This window comes from Peromyscus eremicus, chromosome 5 (genome assembly GCF_949786415.1).
Source record: "Peromyscus eremicus chromosome 5, PerEre_H2_v1, whole genome shotgun sequence".
NCBI lineage: Eukaryota > Metazoa > Chordata > Mammalia > Rodentia > Cricetidae > Peromyscus > Peromyscus eremicus.
The window spans coordinates 57,289,472-57,315,595 of NC_081420.1; the positions used below are offsets into that span (position 1 = coordinate 57,289,472).

Here is a 26,124-nt window from a genome sequence, read left to right on the forward strand (position 1 = left end):
AGTTGCTAAAGAAGACTTCACAAGACCAGCTACCTGGAAGAAGCAGGAACTAGCCGGCTGGCTGGAAGCATTTTAGACCAACTAAGGCATCTGGAAAGGACACTCTCCTACCTGTTGGGCTGCTTGTAGGTTGTACAGTGTGATCCAGGTTTCCCAGCTTTTGTGAGCTGTCAGCTATGCTGGAGTGGGCTTCTGTTATGGCATAATCTCTTTGTACACTGTGAAAATATGTCTCTGCCAAGGTACCTTCTGATTGGTTTAATAAAAAGCTGAATGGCTAATAGCTGGGCAGGAGAGGATAGGCAGGACTTCTGGGCAGATATAGGAACTCTGGGAAGAATCTGAGGGGCCGAGAATTCACCAGCAAGATGTGGAGAAAGTCAGACATATAGTATGGAAGAGAAGTAACAAGTCACACGGCAGAACATAGATTAAAATAAACAGGTTAATTTAAGTTATAAGGGCTAGTTGGGAACAAGCTTAAGCTAAGGCCAAGCTTTCATAATTAGTAAAAAGTCTCCATGTCATTATTTAGGAGCTGGTGGTCCAAAAAAAATATAACTATAGGCTTCTGTGATGTAGCTGTCTTTGAGTCATTTCTGCTCCTGTAAGTGACCCCTCACCCATATTCCTATAAATAACTGTGGTGGTTTGAAAGAAAAGGCCCTCAAAGGGCCACTACTATTAGGAGATGTGGCCTTGTTGGAGTAGGTGTAGTCTTGTGGAGGAAATGTGTCACTGTGGAGGTGGGCTTTGAGGTCTCATATATGCTCAAGCTATACCCAGTGAAACAATCTACTTCCTGTTGCCTGCATATCAACATGTAGCAGCTCCTTCTCTAGCACAATATCTACCCACAGGCCACCATGCTCCCTGCAATAATAATTGAGGACTGAATCTCTGAAACTGTAAGCCACCACCTCAATTAAATGTTTTCCTTTATAAGAGTTGCTGTGTCAAAGTGTCTATTCACAGCAATAGAAACCCTAACTAAGGCAGTAACCCCAATAAAACTCATTAGCTCACCAAGTCGGACCTTGGTGGTATACGTATTTTGGTCTATTGTAGGTTCCCTTATCTAGGGTGAATCGACGTGTGTGTTGCAACACTCCAGGAAAAGTTTTGTCAGACAACATCTGTAAGGCTTGCTTCTTCATAATGAAAACAAGCATGAAAAGACATGGACTAATAAAGTTGTTATAAAGACTGAATGAGACAACACTATAGGCAACATGCTCTGTCTAGTAACTAACAAAATGACGCTTAGGCAAGATGCATCCTTCGAGACCAATACAAGTAGAAATCATACTGTTAAATGAAAGAAGCCAGACTCAGCAAGATCCGTCTACATGTCATTTCTTACATGCAAAATATATGTATCTAGATATGTTTGTATGTGCCTTTGTGTGTATAAGACATGGAACTGAAAAGGGAATCATGAGCAGGAAGAAAGAGATCCTAACAGAGGCAGAAAATACAAAGAGTAATGGAAAAGGGAGAAAGAGAAAGGGAGGCTAGCTTGACAGCTGGAAGGGAGCCCAGAAGAATGAGGGAGGGGTGTGAGTGAGGAGAGGGGAGGAAGGAACAAATGAAAGTGAAGTCTAATGACACGTGTGTATGAAGAAGCCATGATGAAACACATGGCTTTGTGTTCTAACCTAAAAATAAATCAATCATTTTTTAAAAAGATGGAATGGAGCCATAGAGCAGAGACTCATTTAGGCAAATTGCAGACATCTGATTTCTTAATCACAGCTAGATCTATCTGAGAAATCAACACCCAGCCTTGGGCCATGCTCCCTCTGTTCCAGCTCACATTCTGGTGCAAGTCTGACTCCAGTGTGATCTCTACCCTGGATTTATTTTGGAAGCACACAAGGGTGGCCAGACAAAACCACAACATCCTGTGTTCCTCGCTGCTGGGTTCACCATTCCCAGGAACAACAGCTGAGCTGGAAAGACCAATGGGGAACGTCAGTGAGCAAGTCTGCCCCCTGTATGGGGCTAAAGGACACACCTGTGAAATCGCCATGCTCTGGAAGACAGAGGATCTGCTTTGCTACAAAGAGCTGAGAAAATAATCTTCTTAAAAATAAACAGGCCTGAAGAGGTCAATGGCCTGGAAACATTCCTTGGAGATACTAATAAGCTCCAACTATAAACAATAAGCAATTGTTTGACTAACAGTCATAACTCATACCCTGCCCAAACATACACACAAATAGAGGCACGCAACATGTATCCAACTCTGCAGAGCTATGGAGGTTCTGAAAATTAGGCAAGCATGCATTTCAGTTGCCTTCAGTACATTCTAAGGATATATTCACTGACCCTGAGTATTCATGGACAGCACACTACACAGATACTTCACTGCTACAAGTCTCCATTGCCTCTGGGAACCTTCTCCCATTGAATAATACTTCTTCAAACAGTGAAAGTCAGAAAAATTTCCCTCTAAAGTTACTATGAGTGAGATATTAAATTCGACAGCATTCTCCATTCTTTGTTTCTTTGTACGTATTTGCTTTTGAAGATGCTGTACTTAGTAGTATGTACTATTTAAAAGACATTAGATTAGATCCGGCAAAGAGACAAAGGTTGATTGGAGACAGATATACCTCTGAAGGTACTTAATACGTTTTAAGATGTCTAGAGAGAAAGAGTAAATATAAGGAACATAATAATGACAATAATAAAACAGTAATTATTAAGCTCTTACTCTGAGCCAAGAGACTTCTGTAGGGCAGTGCTTCAGAGTCACTGAGACAGGCTCTGCCCCTGCTGCACAGATGTGGAAGCCCTGTTTTACACCATGGCAACAATTTCCTTCCAGTTTATACCAATAGCTGAACAAAAATCTACGATCTGTGTGACTACCACCCACAGGACATGAGGATGAAGGGTCGTATTTCCTGCCATTTCTAAATGTCAGACGGCTTGACAACACTTTGGCTTTTGAAGTCCACGTGGCTTACAAGGGTCAAGTTCAGTTTTTGTTGTTAAGATGTGCCTGCTCTGGACTCTCCTAGAAGCCACTAGCACTTAATTCAGAGTCTGCACTTTTACCTATTCACGTCTCATTTTCTAGTCCCCTGTTCTCAAGGTCACAGGTATCTGAAATGTTGTCACTCCAACCCTGGTGTGATGTTTGAATATGGCTATCTTACTATTTGATTGGATCTGGCATTCAGCTGTACTTATGTGTCAAGCGTAGAGATACACAAGTAAGTGTTTAATACAAACTACTATTTGGAATTAATGATGACTAAAAATAGACCACTTCGATCTCTGAATGGAGAATGAGTGGGTCTCTGTTTCTTGTGCCTTTTCATGAGCTCTTTTCTTTCTGGTTGTTTGTTTCATCCAATTCTAATGTGTTAGTTTTTGTTTTTGTCTTATATTACATTTTATTATTACCCCATAGAAACCTTTTTGTTTCATAATGAGAAACGGAAAGGGAGTGGATCTGGGTGGGAAGAAAGGTGGGAGGGAGCTGGGAGGAGTAAAGGGAGGAAAAATCCACAGTCAGGAAAAATTATGTGGGGAAAAATCTATTTTCAATAAAAGAAAAAAATATATAATATGTGTAAATATATAATATATATAATGTATATGGAAGCTTCTACAGCAATAAGTTTCAGTTTTTAATATGTACATATTAAATATACATATATTTATATATACATTCCACCTTAAATACATATATATACCACCTTAAATCTTTCATAATTATTTCAGCAAGTTAAATGCTGTTTTTAAAAAAAAATTGAAGAAAATTCTGAATTTAGAGCTTCTACCAAGTTAAAAACAGCTGTTTCATATCATCTATAGATCAGAACACTTTTTTTCCCCAGTACTGAGTATTGAGCCTTGGACCTCGCTCATACTAGAAAAGTCTGTTTCTCTGAGCTATGTCCTAGCCATCCTCTGACTTCACTTTAAGAGTCTTACTGTGTTGTCTGGTCTAGCCTGATCTTACTCTATCATCTTACCGTGTTGTCCGGTCTAGCCTGATCTTACTCCCTCACGTCTACTTCAACCTCCCAAGCAGTTGGGATTACAGGTGAGGTCCGCCAGGCTGTCTCCAAACACATGTTTCTTTATGTATCTTGGAAAGAATATACCATTGTTGAATACCGAAAAGAAGATCGATGAGGCTAGGAGAATAGGTCAATGACAGAGCTCTTGACTAACATTTTCAAAGCCTTAGATTCCATCTCACTCACCACCTAAAAGATGACTTTTATAAAACATACCCATAACCCTATGCTCTTGAGATGAAATCACTGTTTTATATGGCTTGCTAGTCTTCTGCAATGTTCAACATATTTAATATTATCATGCATGCTGATGTGTTTGTTTTTTTCCCCATCACATGCTAAATTACCTCTGATCATTGCTCATTACTAATTGCTTTTCTAACATTAAATATTTAGAATGATAAGGATGTTTTGTCTGATAAATACTATCAGCTTCCTGGATGTAATATTCTCAATATTTTAGAAATTTCACCTACAACCACTTCCTCAGAGTGGGGTTACAATGTCAAAAAACTTAAACATTTATTCATCTCTTGGTGGAAGCTGATCTTAAAAAAAAAAATTATACAAAGCCTTGTCTCTGTTTAGTGACTTTCTTCCAATTTCTATAACACTTGAAGCCTTTGTGGAAGGGATGCCATTTCCTCTGCAGAGTTCGTGAAATCCCAGTCCCAGCTTTGAGCATCCCCCAGGACCTGAGCACCCTCAGGCATGACTCACCTTCTGCCACCCCACTGCCCTTCTTCCTGCTGTTGTGAAGAGGCAGCACCTCCAAGGCCGCAATGCCCGACCTCTCCAGAACATTCACCTCCACCGTGAGCCTCCCCACCAGCTGCTGGGGGCGCACACTGATGATATGCTCGTATTTCCCCAGCCTTCTCTCCAGAAGCTCTTCATAACTGAGGAGGAACGCGGCTTTGTCCTTGCTGGGAATCACTAAGGAAGCTTGGAACGTGTCCATCTCCTTCTCCCTGTTAGGAAGCAAAAATGGACGACGAATAAGCTCAGGGAAGGGAAAGCCTGGTTCCTGCCGTACTTGCCAAAGAGACTCTTGGGCCGAGCCAGACGACAGCCCTAAGAAAAGAAAAATGAGAGCTATGGATGTTCTTCAGGGGTAGAGGGGCTTGCCCAATGAGCAGGAAGCCCTAAATTCAATCCACGTAACATAATAAGGAAAAATGACAATTAATTTTAATTTTGGAAGAAGTATAGACCTATACTAGAGGAAGGCCACTGTCGTGGTTTGATCTGAAGTGCCCATCCCCCACAGGCTCCTGGTCACCAGTCAAGGACACTGTATGGGGGAGATGTGAAACCTTTGAGCTTAGCTAGAGAAGTAGGTCAACAATGAAAGGTCCCTGAAGAGTAATAGCCTGGCCCAGTTCCTGGTTAGCTTTCTCTGCTCCTGCTGCTCCTGCTCCTGCTCCTGCCACGTGGGGAGCTGCACTACAAACTGCTACTTCACAGACAGCAGCTCCCACCATGTGCCTGCCCCACCATGATGGATAAGACCCTCTGAAACCGTGAGACGAAACAAATCCTCCTTTCAGCTGCTTCTGTCGGGTTTGTTTGTTTGCCTCCTACCAAGGGCCAAAGAACACTGAGTAGGAAAGAATTAAATATCTGGCCACCTCCCTTAACTCTCCCTGAGACAGACCCCAGGAGATGATATAAAGAGGACAGTTTGGAGGTGAACTGCTACAAGAGTGAGCGTGGTCCAGATGTGAATAGCGTTTTCCCTGTTACAGGTGTGGCCAAGAAACTGCTGACATCTTACATAATTCTAAAGTTGATAATATATCACATGTTTGCACCTTGGTGATTGTGTTTACCAGTAAACAAAATAAGTGACTGTGAAAGTTATAAAAAGAGCAACCATTGCAAATGTTTTCAGCACTTGGGGTTCAGGTTGTCCGATTCAAGGTGGTAGAACACTAACGGTGGTTAAGACACTCAAGAACATTCCAAGAAAACGTGTACGTTGGGGGAAGAATTCATTTAAACAAGAATTCTACAGCTCAGAACATTCTGGAAGAAGCTACTGGAAAGAAGAGATTCAAACTGCCTGGAGAAATCTCAGTGAAAGTGCAAGCTCTGCCTTCAATAGGATACATCAGAAAAGGAATAAGAAAGGGGACTAGACAGCCGGGCGGTGGTGGCGCACGCCTTTAATCCCAGCACTCGGGAGGCAGAGCCAGGCGGATCTCTGTGAGTTCGAGGCCGGCCTGGGCTACCAAGTGAGTTCCAGGAATGGCGCAAAGCTACACAGAGAAACCCTGTCTCGAAAAACCAAAAAAAAAAAAAAGAAAGAAAAAGAAAGAAAAAGAAAAAGAAAGGGGACTAGACAGGGGAGACCATCCCAGTCCACATATGAATGGCACACTGCACGCCCTTCTGGAACTGGAGATACGAATATTGAGATCGAAAAGTTTCACCCCACACTAGGCAGATCAAATGGAAAAGAAATCACAGAGAAACCCATTAAAGTAAAACTTCAGAACATGTGATGGAGGAAACAGGGGGAAGGAATGGTGTTAGATCACCTTCCATCCATCATTAGCAAAACCAGATTTGATTACACAAGGCACTGGGAGAGTAATTCAAAGTTCAGAAGGAAAGTTATTTCCATCGTAAATTCCATACGCAGCCAAAATACTGATCCAGGTCTCAGAAAGTTTGTCTGTCATGCACCCATGCTGCGAAAGTTACTTCAGAATACACTTTCAACAAAGGTGAAAAACCATAAAAGAGGAAGAAGATATGGAATCAAAGGAATAACAAAATCAACTTGGAACGAAAGGGAGATTCCAGAGTAAATGTTTTCTAGTAGATCTCCAAACTAGATTGCATGGCCAGGACCCAGCCGCATTTCATCAGCTTATGAAACCAGAATTTGCCCTCATCTTTCATTTCTCATGTAATTGATGTTGGCCAGGCATCCAGGGTGTGGGTTGGATGTCACTCCATCCAGAAACCCAGTTATAGATATTCATTTTGTTATCACTTCAAACTATGTGTCTTAGCAGATGTTAACAGTGACAAAATTAAATTCTATCTCCTAAGAAAAAAGAAAAGCAATTAGCAACTCCAGGACTTATAGTCCAACTAAATTAACCGGTGCCATCATCCTGAACAATTCTGAGAAAGACAACTCGGGACACAGCTGTAGCTCAGCAAATCGAGCTTTTAATAACTTGCTGTACCAAGGGAGATGGCATCCAGAAGCACTGTGAGGCATCTCACCAAACAAAGAGATGGAACATAGGATTGTGGGAATGGGGAAGAGGAGAGGGTAGGTAAAAGTTCAATGAGGAATTGTTGGAACAGGCTCAAAGCAAGCAGGGTTGTGTGTAAAGCCATCAATGTCACCTAGACTGGAATGCCTCACCGTCCTGTGTCCTTGGGAACTATGTTAGGATAAATGTGGAGCAGTCTGTCCTTATCTGAATATCCCTTATCTGGCACTCTGGGTTTGGTTTGCTTTTCAGAATCAGAGTGAACCCAAGACTCAGGTCTTCCACACAGAATGAGCTCTTCCATTATTACTGATGGAATTTCTGACCACCAAGCTCTGTGACTTTTGAGAACTAGTTTTCCTAAAACAATGTCCCTTTATGAATGAACAAAATCAGATTTAAAAATACACAACCTTTTGTTTAGACACTAAAATAACTTTTCTATAGAGGGGGAAAACCCCCTTCCAATTGATCCAGTAGAGGGAGAAACAAATCTTTGTGTACTAGATAGCATCTGTCAATATCAGTCATCATCACAAAGGAAACACTGGGACTGGAAAGATGGCTCAGTGGGAAAAGTGCTTGCTGAATGAATGAGGACCTGACTTCAGGTTCCTAGCATGCACAGAAAAGCCAGGTAAGGCCTTGATCACCTGTAATCCTGGCATGGGCTTGGAGAGACAGGAGAGACAGGAGTCTCCTTGAGTGATTGCTGATCTAGCCAAAACAGCAAGCTTCAGTGAGAAATTCCTTCTCAAAATACCTAAGGTGGAGAGTGGTAGAGGAGGATGCCTGAAGTCATCCTCTGGCCTTCACACGCTCACAGGTGAGTGCATATACACACATATAAGATGTGTGAGTGCACACTTGTGCACACACATAAAAAAGCAGAGGTAGTTTGTTGGTTTAAAAGAATGCAATTATCATTTCAGACCAAAATGTGTATGTTAATAATTCTGACAATGCAAAAATAAATTATATAAAACAAACAATGGGTACAATAATTACGATGTGACAAAGAGAAGGGTGGAAAAGAATATCACCGTTGAAGATGGTGGAGATAGCCTAGGATAGTCTACTAACGGAGAAAGAAAACGACATTGTAAAATTTTTGGCTTTAAAAATAACTATTGTAAACTTCCTTCACAGCAGAGTCTGTAGATAATGTTTTGTTTTTATTGAGAAATCAGGAAAATCATAGTTAGGGAGGTAACTATAAAGACAACTGTACACAATTTCTAGAAATATATATTCTAGAAAGCAAGAATGAGGCATAGGCACATTAAACCTTTCTTATTATTTTAAGTGCTTGCTGCAGCATTTTTAATCAGGTATATTAATTATTTTGATTAAAATTAAAATCATTTGGAGGAAGAGAACAGACAGACAAGAAGGGAAGGGATAGACTCTTCGTTTAATTGAATTTTAGTTGCTTAACTACCTGATACTTACTCATTATCATCTGTGGTTTTGTTTCTTTTTTCCTTTATCCCATCACGGCTTTTCTTTTCTTTCTCTGTAATTTCACTCTGATACACTTTGTCTCCGATAAGCCTAAAACACAAGACACAACTGTGTTACCAGCTCCAAGGCAAACTCCAACATGGTTCTCAGAGCCATGACAACCCCAGGAAATATTTGTATGTGCCTCCTGGGTATGCAGATAGAATGCATTCCAGACTCAGCACCAGCCTTGAATCATTCATTTCGTTCAAAAGCAATTTTCATCAAGACCAAAGGGCAGCCCTCCAACCCAGGGCACCTCCATGATTCTATAGGAGAAAACCCCAAGATCTCAAACTCCCACAGGAACTCAGCGCTTGCACCTTTCCCAAATCAAAATTTAAACACAAATGTCTGTCATAGTTAAAACTCTTTCTCTTGGATCAGAATAAGAGGAAATATATTTGATCTAATATCTTCAAGGTTTCATACTGTCCCACTGTTCAGACCTCAATTTAAGCATAGCCCCGTCTAAGCTAACTCCCTGAGCTCTCTTCCCAAAGGATCCCTTCTTGACAGGCATGATGGTAATAATTATAATATCAGCCCTCAAGAGGCTGGGGTGTGAGCAATGATGAGTTCAAAGCTAGTCTGGGCTACATAGTAAGATTCTGTCTCAGAAAATATAAAGTACAATCTTTACACCACAGAGTTCACTGCTGTCTAAAATGATCTCATTTACTAATTCATTTACTTACTTGCTGACTATTTCTCATTCACCGGAATTTCTGGAGCAGAGAGAGCAATATTCTCCTTTCTTATACCAATACCCTCAAAGAGTGTCTACCCTAGAGTGGACATGAAGGATGGAGAGAGGGGAAAGAGGAAAGTAAAACATGAGGAAGAAAAGGATGGAATGAAAGAAGAAAATAAAGGAGGATGAGGAGAGAGGAAGGGAGAGGAGGAGGGAAGGAGGTAGGGAAGAGAGGAAGTTAAGGATGTAAGGAAAGAAGTTAAGAAAGGAAGAGAAACAGGAAGCTAGGGAATTAGAAAGGGAGAGGAAGGGAGAGATGGAAGGAGGGAGAGAGAGAAGAAAAGCAGGCAGGCAACCCTCTGATTCTCAGAGCACCCACAGGATATGCATTCTCGCAGTTTGATGGGCTGTGGATCCCATACACTCTGGGGTTCCCCTTGACCATCCACAGACAACTGTCTGTCTCTGACCATCGCATTCCTTACATGGTGAAGTTAGTGATGAAAGCTGCTGCTGGAATCTGCATCTGGAACTCGACATCCTGGTCCTCAGAAGCTCTGTTGAGCATTCTGCAGGAGACTGTGGTGAAGGCATAGCGAGAAATGATGGTGGACTTCACCGAGTACTCCGTCATCAAGGGCTTGGCTTTCTGTGGGAGTGAAAACGCATGCTCTTCTCAGTGATGCATGAAAATGGATCCAAACACTTGACGTTAGTTAAGTGTGAGTCTTTTCCCACATGGGAAATAATCTCCAACTTGAGAACCTTTGGGATATGAGTCCTCTGCCCTTTCTGTATCTTGTCCTTAATTTTCCATTTTAACTCGCTTCACTTGTAAAACCGGCTTTTATTGAATAATCAGTTCATGATCTAGAACCAACTCTCTTCAAAACTAACTTTAGCCAGGTGGTGGTGACACACACCTTTTAATCCCAGCCCTTGGGAGGCAGAGGTGAGAGGATCTTTGAGTTCGTGGCCAGCCTGGTCTACAAGAGCGACTTCCAGGAGAGTCAGAGAAACCCTGTCTTGAAAAACAAGAACAAAAATAACAACCAATGGTTTCCAGTTTAACAAAAAAGTCATATTGCTTAAATAGCTCATTAAATTGTTGAAATTTTAGAAGTATACAACATCCATAATTTCTGCTACAATCTTTTAGATCACAATAGAGGACCACTTAGTGGATCACAACTTCGGAATATGCCCACCAGAGTGCTTAGATTTTCAAGTTTATTTCCAGATTCACTCAGAGAAAACTGTAGTCAAGGGCTTCCCCATCCTGGATCACAGCTCCATGATTATAAATTAGTCATTATATAAATCAGTACCGAACTCCAGAGACTATCTAGAGATTAGAACCTAGAAAAAAAAAAGAAAACCTAAGTTTGTGATAATTACATTTACCACAAAAGCTTCTTTCAAAAAGAATATTTATTTATTTCATATGTATATATGTGCTGGCATGCATGATACCACACACGTGGAGGTCAGAGGACAACTTAAAAAAGTTGTTTCTCTCCTTCCACCATGTGCGCCTGGGTTCAAACTCACATCAGCAGGCTTGGAGGCAAGCCCCTTCATCTGCAGAGCCATCTTCCTGTAAGGGCAGCAGCTGGTGTGCACATTTAAGAACTTGATAAAACTGTTCCTTGCTTTGTGTCTCATTTTTCTAGCTACATCTGGCGACAGCTGGCTGTAGAAACCCCCAGAAGAAGGAAACCTTTATGAGGAAATGCACTACTAACCTTGATTCCCTCACTCCAGGAACTGGCTGACAGGATTATAGGCTGATTGTATGCCCCTCCTGCTCCAAGCAGGCTGCGCAAGTCTTAACCCCCAGAGTGATGGTATTCGGCTGGATTGGGGTGACTTTGACAACAGAAGGTCCAAGGCCATGGTCTGCCGGGGCTGTTTTTGTTTAGTGTTCCCATCCCAGCTTGCAAATAGCCATGCCCATGCCCATGATGTGTGTATGCATGTATGGCATCTTCAGTGTGTGGGGGGGGGAGGGAGGGAGGGAGGGAGAGAGAGAGAGAGAGAGAGAGAGAGAGAGAGAGAGAGAGAGAGAGAGAGAGAACTCCAGGACCTCTTCTTACAAGGACATACATCCTCCATCCTCACCATCCTGTCTAACTGTTCTTCCCTGTCAAGGACACCCAAATTGTGGTATTTTATTGTGAATATTCAAGCAGACAGACAAGACAGTCGCCCATGTGGTCTTGGAACAGATGTAGGAAGCATGTCATTCTCACTCCATAGATGGTGGCAGCAAATCACACTCAGTGGTGATACACATCGGTGGTCACCTTCCAGACACAGAGATGGCACTTTCTTCTGTTAACCATCACCTGGACCTTCAACCCTAATCCACTTGCTTTTTCTACAAACTGGGAGTCATTTTCCAAACACACATAAGGTTGTGACATGTTAATGTCTAGCATACTGGTCCTGTGAAAAGGTGAGTACAAACCTGTTTCTAAGGAGCTATTTCATGGGCTTCTATTACTCAAAATCATCAGAACAAGAAAAAAACTGTATTTGAGAAGTGGACATGCATCACACATTATGAGTGCAAAGGGAACATACTCCAACACCTACAGGAGGGCACACAACAGGAACCCGAGCCAAACATATGAGCAGGAACAGAAAACTTGGGTGTGCTCCAAAAAGGGCATCAGTAATTCTCATCTTCTTATCAGTTTATGACAGAAACAAAAGACTTCTGGACTTTAGCTTCTGGGGGAAAAGCTGACAACTAAATGGGAAGATAAGAGGAATACTGTATGTCTTCCTGAGACAGGTGGAAGACATAAGCTTTGTGTGAAGTTCTGTTAAGTAATCATCAAGTGCGGGGGTGGGAGGGATGAAGCGTATTTGAAATAATTTTTACTTAAAGAAGCAAAGAAATTCTGCAGTTTGGTCTAAGGAATAGTTATTTTAAATAGCGGTTCTGTAGGTGCCTTCTTACATCCTAAGCTCCTGGGAGCTGGGAGAGGAAGTTAGGAGGACCATGTGTTAAAGCGGAAGGTCAGCAAAGATAGGGAGGGGGGAGAAAGGAAGGAGGGGATAGAGAGACAGAGGGGGGGCTGTGTTTGTACATCACAGTGTTACATTGTTCAGACAAAGCCGTATCTAGGAGCATGTGTGTATTAGATTATTGCTTGTGTAAAAAGGGGGTCCTGATGCCCCGAAAGTGTGTAGGAGAGACTAATGACCTATGTGGAAGATAGTAAGTGGTTAGAGGGATAAAACAAGGGCTTGGCTACTCCACGCTCATTGTTAACGGAACAATTTGATTATACTCACTCAAAAAAATAAAATAAAATTTGAATTTTCATAATTACAGCACAAAACAGTTCATCAGATTCAGTTAAGACTTTTGCAGAATCCTATTGGAGTTTCACTGTTTTATTATTTGAGGGAAATTAATATTTATATGATATGCATTTCAATTTGTTCAGAATTGACTTTGCCAATGAAAAGTTAGAATGCTCCCCATACTAGGGGAGAAAAGGGTGAAGCACCTTTAATCCTAGGGAGGCAGAGGCAGGTGGATTTCTGAATTCCAGGCTAGCCTGGTCTACAGAGTGAGTTCCAATACAGCCTGGGCTACACAGAGAAAGCCTGTCTCGAAAATTGGGGGTGGGGGTGGGGGGCGGAATGATTCCCAAAGTATGGTTCTCCCACCAACAGTGTCACTGAAAACTTATCAGAAAGGCAAAATCCCCCACCTTACTCCAACCCCACAGACCCAGGAGCTTGGAGCAGTCTGTCTTAACAAGCTGCCCAAAGGGTGAAGGCTCACATTCTAGAACTTTTAAAGTAACATAATGTCTTTTCTTCCTTCACAAATTGAGATAGCCTGAGTAAGCCACTAAAATCACATCCACTTCTGAGATCCATGAAGCCTAACAGTAAACTAAAAGTAAAGGATGCTGCCTTGGGGTTCAAGAAATCACACCCCAATTCAGAAACAATTGCATTGCACAACATTCTTTTTATGACGATCTGGTCTCTCTCACCAGAAGTGATTTGGACCCAAAAGAGATTCCAGATGGAGTTTAACAAAATGATTCTGTTAGATGATCATATTAAAAATCCTTAGTACATTTTATAAAAATGAGAATTAGGCCAGAGAGAGATGGCAAGGATGGTGGTCTCAATACCATGGCAACCTGCCAGGTCTATGAAAGCTAAAATCTGTATCTCATCATCTTTCAGAGCAAAAACCCTAAAGTGAATCATGAACTGGGATGAAGCACTGACTTTGATCTCTGTTATTGCTGGGAACTGGTTTTCTTACTAAATTAAACATGATTAAATATATTCTTTTCTCTCCAACTTCGAAGGCATGTACAAAAAACGGTTCACAGCTGTGTTCTTGAGAAATTGTGAAAAGCCTAAGATACCACTGCACACAGTTCTGTTCTGATTCCTACAAATGCCCCAGAAAAAGAGAAATCTATGAAAACAAAATAACAAGGATTGTGAACTGATTTTTTTAATAGCTTTACTTAAAATTTAAACTGTGTCTCAAAAATTTTTCAAGTAGGGAACTCAATGGTTAAGAGTGCTTAGCACTCTTCGGAGGACACAGGTTCAGTTCTCAGTACCCATAGCAGGCATCAATCACCTGTAATGCAAGCTCTGGGAGAATCTGATACCTCTGGCTTCCACAAGCACTCACCTGTATACACACAAAGAAACAGTATATTTTTAAAAAAAAAATGATCAAGTCTCAGGGATGGAGAGATGGCTCAACAGTTAAGGTCACTGTCTGTTCTTCCAGAGGACCCAGGTTTGATTCCCAGCTCACAACCATATGTAACTCCAGTCCCAGGGGATCCAACACCCTCTTCTGTCTACTTCAGGCACCCAACATGTGCATAGTACACAGACATACATGCAGGTAAAGCATCCATGCATGTAGATACAAAAAAAATATTTTTTTTATCAAGTATCAATTTGTATCAAGTGTACAGGGCTAAAACTTCAGGTTATACCAAATGTAATGACAAGTAAGGCCCTCCCTCCCACCCTGGACTCACAGCTCCATCCCCTAGATGTGATATTTAACAGTTTGGGGTATACCCTTCCACAAATGGATACAGTACTCATGTACTTATTTGTTTTGTTTTGCTTTTATAGTGATGTAGTAATTTGCTCATCTTTATCAATAAACTCCAGTTATCTTGTGCAACAGAACAAACCTGTCTAAAGCTTCGTAGCTTAACAACTGTGTCTCTTTACATGCTTTCTGTAGACCAAGAGTTTGTCAGACAAACTCGGGAGAGCTCTGGCTTTTTCCCAGTCAAATGGAGGACGGAGCTACAACTAATTTAGAGCTGGCTGCTAGCTTCCTGTTTTATGTTGACCCAACAGCAGCCCAAGGTGGTCAGTTCTTTCACATGAGCAAGTCTAGGTTAATTCACAGCTCATCAGAGCCTGTGGTAGCTAGACATTTCACTCACCATGTGCTGGTTTTCCCAACAGTGAGATGGAAGTCATACTCTGATATGTGCTCTAGCTTCCAAGATCTATTAGCTAGCTAGGCCTGGTCCAGTTACTTGCAATGCTGAGGGACAAAGGAGTGGCAATTTCAAGGCCTCCCTGGGCTTCAGTGAGCCCAAGGCCATCTGGGACAACTAAATGAGATTCTATTTTAAAATTAAAAGGTATAAAGAATAGACATGGCTCAGTGGTAAAACACTTGCCTAGCACCCGGGAGGCTCCAGGTTTGAACTCCAATACTGGAAACAAACAAACAAAAAAACCATAGTATTATTATTATTTTATTCTGTTGACAAAAACAATCACAAAAGCACCCTCAGTTTCCGTGGCAAAGAGCATATGTACCACCTCAGTGGGAGAAATGGTGAGTCAAAGTATCACCACCTTTGGACAATTCTACTGAGCAAAATATCTACCTGTTTTAGATGGTTGCACAGTTACATTTTATGAGTGCATTGCAATTTAACTAGCCAGCTCAAAACCATCCATCAAGCCTTTGTGTTTAATTTCATTGTGTTTCAAACTCCCTTCAGATCCCTCTGCCCTGTGGTTCATTTACAGGGATAGGCAATCTGTGGTAGGTCGAGCACCCATCCTTGTAAATGAATGCTTATTGGAACACAGCCACAAATCCACTCATTTATGTAAGATCTAGGGATGCTCTGATGCTAATACAGCACAGTACAGAAGGACGGACGTTGCTTTAACAGATAATTTAAATATTTACTGTCTGTTCTCATATAGTGTGCTAGTCCAGGTGTCCACCATTAAAACAGTTTAACCTGGCATCAGTTAAACACCTTTATTGATTAATGTGCTTTAGGAGGAGATCTCCAGTTATTTGACTAGTAATATTTTTAAATGGTCAAGTTCAGAGATATTCAGTAGTTGAGAAATTTTCAGACAGAAATCTACATATTGTTCTAACAAAATGTGGGGCATCTCTGTCTGGCACTTGTGTATAGTACTATAATCTAGCAGTAGTCTGTAGTGGGTAGCCATTCCAGCTTTGATCGGGAAGATCCAACCCCCACTGAGGCGGGGCCAAGGGAGGACCCTGAAGACCCAAGATCCCAATGCGCCAGCTCTCTTGGTTCCTGGACCCTGCATGCTGGAGGTAGACCCGAGCAGAGTTCTCCAGAGAACACCGCCAGACTGCGCCACACCTTTTCCAGACCCTGTAAACTATCCCTTCATTTGTAAGTTACCCCAGAAAATAAACCTCCCTTTTAACTACATGGAGTGGCCTTAATAATTTCACCAACAGTAGTAGTGATGGAGGCTGCCTCTGCTGGTCCAGCTTCTTTTCCACATCCATCTTCTACTTCACTCCAGGCCTTACCAATCTCAGATGCGTCCCTGACTCTGAGAGTGCCAGTGGCTAAGTTTTCCTGTCGTTTTAGCATGGCTTTTCTTATTCCAATTGTACTTCACTCATTTATGTCCTGTATGGCTCTAGATTAAAAACAGCTGCCATATGTTTCCCCCATATATAGAGGAACAGTGTCCTAACAAATTGGAAACAGTTCAAATGTCCATCAACAGATTAACTGATAAAACAAAATGGGGTATATGATACAATGTAATCTATGCACCTTGAAAAAGAAAGGCCATTCTGTCACACTCTTCATAAGAGTAATGCTTGAAGCCAATGTGCTAACTGAAAATACTAGACACAGAAAGACAAGTACTATATAAAGCCATCTAAGCCACCTACATGCAGTAGCTAATGTGGTCAAAGAGAGGAACTGGGGTTTATTAATGGTATAGAGTTTCGATTTAGCAAAGCATTCTGGAGATAGCTGTAATGCTAGTTGATATACCTAATGACACTGAACTGTAGTCTGAAAAGGGGCTAAGATGGAATCATTACACCTATGTTACCGCAACAAAAATAAAATAAAATAAAATGGAGTTGCTACAGGTTCTAAAGTGCAGGCTGGTGCAGCCCGTTAGCCATGGTGGCCTCCTTGGCTTTTTATGGATTTACTTCATGGCAAATGATATAAATGTTAGTACACTAAAGGGGAAGACAGGAAAATAAGTATTATGGGGACAATAAGCAGTTTTTTTTAAAATTTTCCACTGATTGGTTGTGTGTGTGTGTGTGTGTGTGTGTGTGTGTGTGTGTGTGTGTGTGTGTATCTGAAATAATTGGCACAGACAAATTCTGGGATGTGAATGGAAGTATGGTGCCTCCTGAATGGCATTGTTGGCTTCACTGCCCAGTTGATAATCCTCTGCCAACATAACCACTTGCTCATAAATTCACTGGAGCAAATAGTAAATTCAACATGAGTAGTACTCCAAAACAGTACATACCATATTCTACCACTAGGAAGGAAAGTCAACAAGGGGTCCCACCTGCAACACTTTATCAGTAGAGACCACGAAGACCTGCTTCAGCACATACAATACACAATGTTGTATGGAATTACTTTTACTGCTGACCCTGAATGTCTTTGTTTCTCCTTCCATTGCAAGGGGAAGTCACCTTTCCCATTGAGTCTGGACCTCAGTGGTTTGCATCATCTGCAGCACACACTGGAAGTTGTATTTGAGAACTACAGGGCCAGGTCATAGCAAAGCCCAAGGCTTTTATCCAAGCATCCTGGAACATTCCTTTTTGCGTTCTGAAGTTACCAGGTATTATCCTGCTACAGCAACATCAGAGTTCTCATATTGCCAACTATCTAACCATCCCTGCCAAGCTCAGCATGGAGGGAAACTGTTTTGAACTCTCCATGTCAGCTCATCTGCTAGACAAATACCTCTAAGTGACTTCTGTCTAAAGTGTAAGATTCTTTCTGCCTAAATTCTTGCCTCCAACATCATGCAAGATGGCTACTGCTTTAAGCCACAGAGTTCTGCATGAAGGTTCTTACACAGCAGTGGACGACAGAAGTACTTAGGTAACATCTATAGTATGTGACTTTGCTGTTCAAGGTAGCTTGGCCTTGAGTGGAATTCAGTCACATTTTCTTGGTTGTTTCAAACTCTGTGCTTTTCTACATCTAGAGCAGTGGTTCTCTTTCACACGTGGCCCTTTCACAGGGGTCGCCTGAGATCATCAGAAAACACAGATATTTACATTACAGTTCATAGCAGTAGCAAAATTATAGTTATGACGTAGCAACAAAAATAATTTTAAGGTTGGGGTTCATCACAACATGAGGAACTGTATTAAAGGGGTGTAGCATTAGAAAGGTTGAGAACCACTGACCTAGAGGGGGTTTTTGGTGGCATATTTTGTAAACTAGATTTCTACAGATCAAAACTGCCCTTGGGGGACTGGGTAGATGGCCCAGTCAGTAAAGTGTTAGCCACACAAGTCTGAAGACCCAAGTTCAGAGTCCCTAACACCCACTTAAAAAGCCAGACATGGTGGTACACATTTATAATCCCAGCTCTGTGGAAGTGAATTTAGTAGAGTCTCTGGAGCTCACTGGCCAGCCAGTCTAGCCAAATTGATGAGTTCCATGTTTACTGAGAGATACTGCCCCTAAAATAAGATAGAGAGCAACTGAGAAACATAAAAGACACCCAGCACTGACGTCTGTCCTCCACATGCATATGGACACACATGCACACTTGCACACACCTATGTGTACACACACATACTGAATCACCATATCCTCCTCCACACACTTAAAACCTTTTTAGAAGAGGTCAAAGGTACAAGTTATAAAGACAAAGTATAGAAGGAGAGAGGCTCTCAAGCTGGGTCTTTTTTAGCCATTGAAGGCCAGTCATTTACCTTGTGAAGACCAGGTCATTAACCCAAGATGACCTTTAGAGCCCCGGTTCCCAATCCTGGCCCTCTCCTTAAAGGATTCCAGATACATCCCTCCTGCAAACAACCTTCACGGTGACATTTGTTAGACAGAGAAGGAAACACAGAACCTCCCAAATATAATAACTGTAGCCTGGTCTTGGCTGCTGACTCAGGGTTACCTGTGAGACTCACTGGTCCTTCAATAAATTGTCAACTGTGAAAACAAGACACTGAAGTGAATCCATTCCTTACTATTGTTGCAAAAAAGCCTTAGCAACTTGTCATATCACTCCTTTGCTTGAAAGTCTGGTGCTTGCCCTTGGACAAGGGATTATTAAGTTTACAACTTAAACAGGTTTATAGCTCTCTAAATAAAATTTATTTCCTTGTAGTAGATATTTCTGGTCCAGTACTATTTTTAAATAGTTCAAATTTTGTTCCTTTAGTAGTATAATATCGTGTTGATTGAGTCTTGATATTTTGAGATGAATAATTGTGCTGTGTTTTAAATGCTCAGAAGCTATTGACCAGCAATGGCTGCCGGGAGATGGAGAGTCAGCTTTCTTTAAGGGTGTGACCGCTGGTAGGTCCACCATGGTGGAAGGCCACATGTCCAAGAGTATCTGGGCAGCACAAATTTGACTTGATGGACTTAGAAGGAGGAGGAGGAGAGAGAGGAGGGGAAGGAGGGGAAGAAAAAGAGGAGGAAGAGGGTGCCACAAACTTACTTGGGTGGGTAGGGAAATTGGGTAGATATGGACGGAGTTGCGGGAGGGAGAATGAAATAATCCAAAATACATTGTATGAAATTCTAAAGAAAAAAATTTTAATTACTAAAAATACAGTAAAATAAAATTGGGCTTAGAAATACGGCATAGCAGTGAAGAGCACTCAAAGTTCTTCCAAAAACCCAAGTTTGGTTCCCAGAACCCATTACAAGGCAGCTTACAACCACCTGTAACTCCAGGTCCAAGGGGGCCGACACATCTCTTCTGGCACCAAGAGCACCCACACACATGTGTCACACACACACACACACACACACACACACACACACACACACACACACGCACACATAAATGGAAGTACATCTTTAAAAGTAAATAAATGAAACGTGAAAATCGGGACTAGAGAGATGGCTTAGTGGCTAAACGAACTTGCCACCAAGGCTGATGATGGCCCAGGTTCAGTCCCTGGGACTCAAATGTGAAAAAAGAGAACTGACTCCTACAAGTTTTCCTCTGACCTTCATACGTGTGCCATAGCACATGTGTGCCCCCACGTACACCAAATAAGTGAAATGCAATAAAAGTGAAACATCCAAAGAAGCCCAATAAAAGAGTTTATTTTCAGTCCTTCAGGCCTGAAACGTATTGGTGCAGCTGCGTTTCCAAAGCATGACTTCCAGAACACGAGCCATGGTTTATGAGCCCAAGGAGACGGCTTGGAAGAGTGTTAGACCTATTTTAGTTTTACAGCTTCTGCCCAGTTACTGTTTTCTCGGGAGTCCCTGCAGTCACCCCATAACTTTGCCTCTCTCTGCAGCAGCTCTGGCCTAGAATCTGTCAGAATCAAGTGTGTGCATGCAACTGTTAGCAGCTCCAGCTGCCATCTCTTAGCACTGCTCCGACGGCGTGGTAAATACATCAGTGCACGGTGAACAGGAACCACAGCAATGGTGACTTCTCCGTCCCTCTCCCTCTCCTTCCTTTCCTCTCTCCCTCTGCCCTCCCCTCCTCCCTTTCTTCTCTTTTCCACTCCCTAGATCTCAGCATTGAACCAACGTGGGGCTGGGAAAAAGACTCAGTCATTAAAGTGCTTGCCACATAAACATGAGAACCTGACTCCCATCCCCAGAACCCGTGTAGAGAAAGCCGGGCATGGCGGTGAGTGCTGATGATCTCAATGCTGAGGAGGCAGAGAAATGGGGATCCCCAGGTTTGCTGGCAGGCCACCCAGCTAAGTCAGTGAGCTCCAGGCCAGTGAGAAACTACCTCAAAACACCAGATGGGCATCTCCTGAGGAGCAACCCCCGAGACTGACCTCTGGCCTCCACACATATATACACAAATTTGCATATGCACCCTGTGCCCAACTTATGCATGCACCCACAGACACATATACGTGTATACATGTTAAAATGAAAACAACTTTAAAAATACTTGTGGATGTGAAATGACTTTTCTGACTCTTGTTTTTGTTTGTTTGTTTGTTTATTTGTTCATTTGATTGTTTTGAGGGTATGTTTTGTTTTGTTTGAGGGGGGCGTTGAGACAGGTTTCTCTGTGTAGCTTTGGAGCCTGTCATGGAACTCTCTCTGTAGACCAAGCTGTCCTCAAACTCACAGAGATTCTCCTGCCTCTGCCTCTCAAATGTTGGGATTAAAGGTGTGTGCCACTACCATCCATTGAATTTTCTGAGTCTTGAACAATTAAAAAGAAGTATACATCCATCAAAAATATGTAATGAGCTAATATTTCTTAAGCACTCTTAGAGACTCTATTTCATGAAGGTTTGAGAAGAACTACTCCAGCTGGCTGCTTATCTCAAGGCTCTGGCAACTATATTTGGAAGAAAGGGGCGGGGATACAAAGTTATAGAAGGGAGATAGATGTACGTGTAATTTGAGAGGGGCAGGTAGAGAGATACACACTGACAAAAATGAAGAGATGCCATAGGGACCGTGACTGCCAGACCTTCCAGAGCTCAGAAGAAAGATAAATGGCTGTGGGTTCAGCACAATGGCAGATCTGCTCACATGCATGGTACCCTGGGTTCACAGGCGCCACAAACAGACAAACGAATAAAACTACAGGAGAAAGATAACTCACTGATGTCTGCAAAGTGTGAAAGAAGGTTGATTTTTTTAAAAAATAGATTCCAAAATTGTAGATGATGGAAGAGAATGAAAAGAATGTTCCAGACTGAGAATATAGTACAGTGATAAGAGTGTTTCCCTAGCATGCCTGGAGTCCTGGGTTCAATCATCAGTAAGGGAAAAAAAAAGGAAAGAAAAGGGGCCCTTTCCAGGAGTGGTGACTGCACCAGATTAATTAGGAAAAGGCCCGGTGGGACACGCAAGGGGGATGAGGTGACAAGTGGGGGAATTAGTCCGGCCCTGAGCACAGAGAGCAAGCGCAGAGCTTCAAATGGCAGCAGAAGTGTCTGAAAATCTGTCATAAATGGGAGACCATAAAGAGTTGTCTCAAATTTTCCCAGTATAATTCTTCAAAATTCAACATGGTCACCATATTTATCTATAAATAATTATTTTGTTTGGAGATGGCAACTGGAAATTACAAAGCAAAAGAAAACCTTCCTGTGACATCATGTAATTTCTTCATTATTTTTTCCTCCAAAACCAACCCAGATGGAAAAGTAGTTTGAGGCAGGGCGTGTCTTAATTAGCTGCCTGAGGGACCAGAGGTCCGGGTATGACTCACGGGAGTCACTTAACATCAAGCCACCCAGAGGATGTCATGAATTACCCAAGTTGCCATCTGGAAATGTCGCTGTGGAATGTTTGGGACATAGCCCAGTTGCCAAAGCCCAATTCAGTCCCTTCTTCCTAGAAGATTATTAACCCTTTGGTGCTTGGTTCTGGACTAACCATTCTTTTCTTTCTTATTTTTTAAAAAATTTTATTTAGTTATTTTTATTTCGTGTGTGTGTTTGCCTACACATACGTATGTAAACCATATACACGTCTAGTGCCCATAGAGGCCAGAAGAGGCCATGAGATCCTCTGGAACTGGAATTACAGAGCGCTGTGAGTGGCCATGTATGTACGGGAGCAGAACCCAGGTTCTCTGGGAAGGCAGCCAGTGTTCCTAAACACTGTGGTGTCTCTGCAGGCCCCTGGCCTAACCGCTATTTACAGTCACTAGGAGAAATACACTGTGAGCAGCTCCAGACAGCAGCTACCCTCATGCTCTCTTGTTGTATGGAAGAGAAGATTCGAATGGAGCAGGTGGCTGGATGTTAGGTCCATGGACCTTTTACTCGACCTTAAGGCCTCTTCTCTTTGAGGAAAGCTGCGTAGTATAGTGTGTGTTGTCATGTGTTGTCTCTGCTGAAGCTTCCTTGGATGCCGTATTCACCACCTGGGGGAAATCACTCCCTCCCCCACTTGCAGACAGAACATGACACCCTGATTCACCTGTGCACATTTGTACAGTCTCCACAGCAATGCCTCCTCAGTTAGAGGTTAAGAAGGAACATTAAGTGTAATTACCCCATCCAGAGGGAAATACCCATTCTGTACTCTTCTGAAAACGACACTCTGTGATGGCTGGGCTTGGGGATGGGGAGACAGATACAAGTGTGTACAGCATCCATGAGAGACCGACGGTCAGCACCAAGCCACCAGCTGTCCTGACTATAATTTATACAGTGTTACATGAGGCCATTTTCATGCAAGTAAAATGCGCTTGGAGCACATTCCCCTTGGAGCCCAATGACCCTCCTCCTTCCCCAGCTCCCATCAGCCCCCTTCATTCCTCCAGCCACTTTCACTCCATGACCCTCCTCCTTCCCCAGCTCCCATCAGCCCCCTTCATTCCGCCAGCCACTTTCGCTTCTACTTCCCTGTCATCTACACGTAAAGGACTTTATGTGTCTATAAGGTCTAGAACCCACAGGAGAGAAAGTGCAGTAGTTCCCATAATATGATTCTCTCCACTTGTATCCATTTTCCTGATGATGACAAAACCTGATACTCTGGCATTCGAGCCTGTGTTCCTGGAGAGACTCCTTCCCTCACTCTAGAGACAGCAGTGACTGCCCTGCCAGTACACCTTAATACGAAAACCACATTATCTAGGTTTTGATTATCCACACTCCTGACCACTTCCTCTATCAAACATTCACACAGAAAACTAATTCTCTTTGCCCCAAACCACCCCAGAAACAGGTACTAGGCAATGAGAAACAGCTGTTACAGCCCAAAGCCTGCCAAAATGACTCCGAGTATCCAATCCTAAGCTTACTGGGCACATCCACCCGCTCAGCCATTCCTTCCCATGAAAATCCAAATAGATGCTCTGGGCTGTGCTCCACCATCCACCCCACCCACTATTTCCTGACCGTCCCTGGTGCTTCTGTGTGGGGATGTGTATGTAGAGCACAACTTCTGTTACCAGGGACATGTGAGTGTAAAGTTCTTCCTTCCTGTCAATCATTTCAGTGTTTGGTTTTTGTTTTGTTTTGTTTTATTTTGTTTTTGTTTTTTGTTTTTTGTTTTTTGAGACAGGGTTTCTCTGTGTAGCTTTGCGCCTTTTCCTGGAACTCACTTGGTAGCCCAGGCTGGCCTTGAACTCACAGAGATCCGCCTGGCTCTGCCTCCCGAGTGCTGGGATTAAAGGCGTGTGCCACCCCCGCCCGGCCATTTCAGTGTTTGTATATCATACCACATTGTAGTAAAATAATTCCTGGCACAAACTTGAGAATAACTTCTATCAAAGTGTCACCAAGAAGGATCCCTGAGGTCAGAGGGTAAATGACAGTAGTATATTGCTTTAAGAAAACTAGTCAGTATTTTTTAAGCATGGTGGAAACTCAGATACAATGATATCTGTGATATTCAAAATGCAATGTGTGTGTGTGTGTGTGTGTGTGTGTGTGTGTGTGTGTGTGTGTCCAAGGACTTCTATAAAAAGAGGAATCTAATTAGTTCTAAACATAACCAAGCATAACTCTGTGGTCCTGACAATGGTGGGAGAATCCTAGTTGTTGCTGTTCAGTTTCTGTTCATTAATTAAAACCTGGAACATTCTGAGCTGTCTATTTTCTATTCATTAATTATAATTTGGAACATGCTGAGAACTACAGTTGTTGAGAGGTAGCTAGAGACTCTAGGCACAGGCAGAAGCCAGATTATGCAGTCCCACATAAATAACTACATAAGCTACATTTAGAGTTTTGCCTTCTTTGTAATACAGAGGTATTGAAGACATGGCATATGCATTACACCTGGAAAAATTCTTTACAGGTAGAGCTCATATTCAAAATGTGTAATAAATGAGAAAATAAGACTTGAAAATTTTAAGAGGTTTCTAAGAAAATGGAAGAGATTATATGAACAGTGCAGGTGACTGGGTCATGAAAACCTTTGCAACATGGTAGCACATGTCAGCAATCCTGCATGCATTTGGGAGTGATGCAGGAGGATCCAGATTCAAAGGACAGTCTTGGCTGCAGAAAGAGTTCGAGGCCAGCCTGGGATACATGAGATCCCTTCTCAAAAAAAAAAAAAAGTCTTCTCAATCAACAAAATTTAGAGGCTATGAAACAAAAGACAAACATAGGAACCCAAAACATTTACAGGGCAACTACACCCAAAACAAAATCAGTAAACTGATGGTGGGTTTCTGAGGGAATCTTCCAGTTCTGAAGACAGATGACACTGGTAGCGTGAGAATCCCTGAGAAGTTCACAATTAGGGGGATTAAAACTAATAGAAGGCAGAAGGGCACAGACTCAATGAAAGCACGTCAGAGATTAGCTATTCCAGATGAACAACAGCCTATTTTCAGATGTCAAAATCTGTTCATAGTCTGGGAATGTCTTTACAGGCTCCATCATGTATGGAGATCCCATCCGACTCTCATCACACAGTGCTTCAATCTACAAACGCTGCTCACTTCCAAACAAAGGCCTTATTTCCTGAATGAAGATATTGTAAAAATAAACAAATACATAAGCTGTATTTAGATTTTTGACTGTTAATACATGTACTTGAAGCTCCCTGTGTTACCTGTGTGTGTGTGGGGGGGGGGGGGGGGGGGTTGGGATGGTATGCACTCATGAGCACACAGGCCAAGGCCAGAGGAAGCCCTCAGGAATTCTGCTCTTCATTCCCTCTCAGTCCACTGAGGCAGTGTCTTTCACTGAACTTGAGGTAGACTGACAGCCAGCAAGCTCTAGTGGTCCTCCTGTCTCCACCTCACAGGGCACCGGTGTAACAGGCCTGCATGCAGCCACATTAGGCTTTTTACATGGGTGCTGGGGATTTGAACTCGGGTCTCCATGCATGGGCAACAAGCACTCTTACCCACTGAGCCATCTCTCTAGTCTCTCCTTTAGGAGGGAAGTAGCCCATTTGAGAAAACTTCTAAAGGAATCAGCTGTACTGTTTCATGCTCGACTTCTTCTCTAAGGAGCACCGAGAGCTTTGGGGGAGCTGCCTCTAGACCCTAGTTCAAAGGGAGCAGAAGGATGAAGGACTTGAACGTGGTATCTATGGATATACGTACCAGCCTTTGCAACAGCCTGAGTTGCCTGGGGACCCTGAGCACGACCTGGAAAGAGAAAAGAAATACGAAACGGGATTGTGAGGTATTCATAAATGAGTCATGTGAAGGTGTT

At 42.4% G+C, this 26,124-nt stretch overlaps 1 protein-coding gene and 1 pseudogene across 1 annotated transcript in view; one reads left to right on the forward strand and one right to left on the reverse strand.

The window, feature by feature from the left end:
• Window positions 1–26,124, reverse strand: part of Itih5 (inter-alpha-trypsin inhibitor heavy chain 5) — an 88,753-nt gene that overhangs the window by 50,068 nt on the left and 12,561 nt on the right. Inside the window, exons 2-5 of the mRNA XM_059263022.1 lie at window positions 26,013–26,057; window positions 9,959–10,122; window positions 8,729–8,830; window positions 4,761–5,011 (exon numbers count right to left, since the gene is read on the reverse strand). Coding sequence (XP_059119005.1) covers window positions 4,761–5,011; window positions 8,729–8,830; window positions 9,959–10,122; window positions 26,013–26,057 — 562 coding nt within the window. The remainder of the gene's footprint in view (window positions 1–4,760; window positions 5,012–8,728; window positions 8,831–9,958; window positions 10,123–26,012; window positions 26,058–26,124) is intronic.
• LOC131910342 (NADH dehydrogenase [ubiquinone] 1 alpha subcomplex subunit 12-like) lies at window positions 16,894–17,282 on the forward strand (annotated as a pseudogene).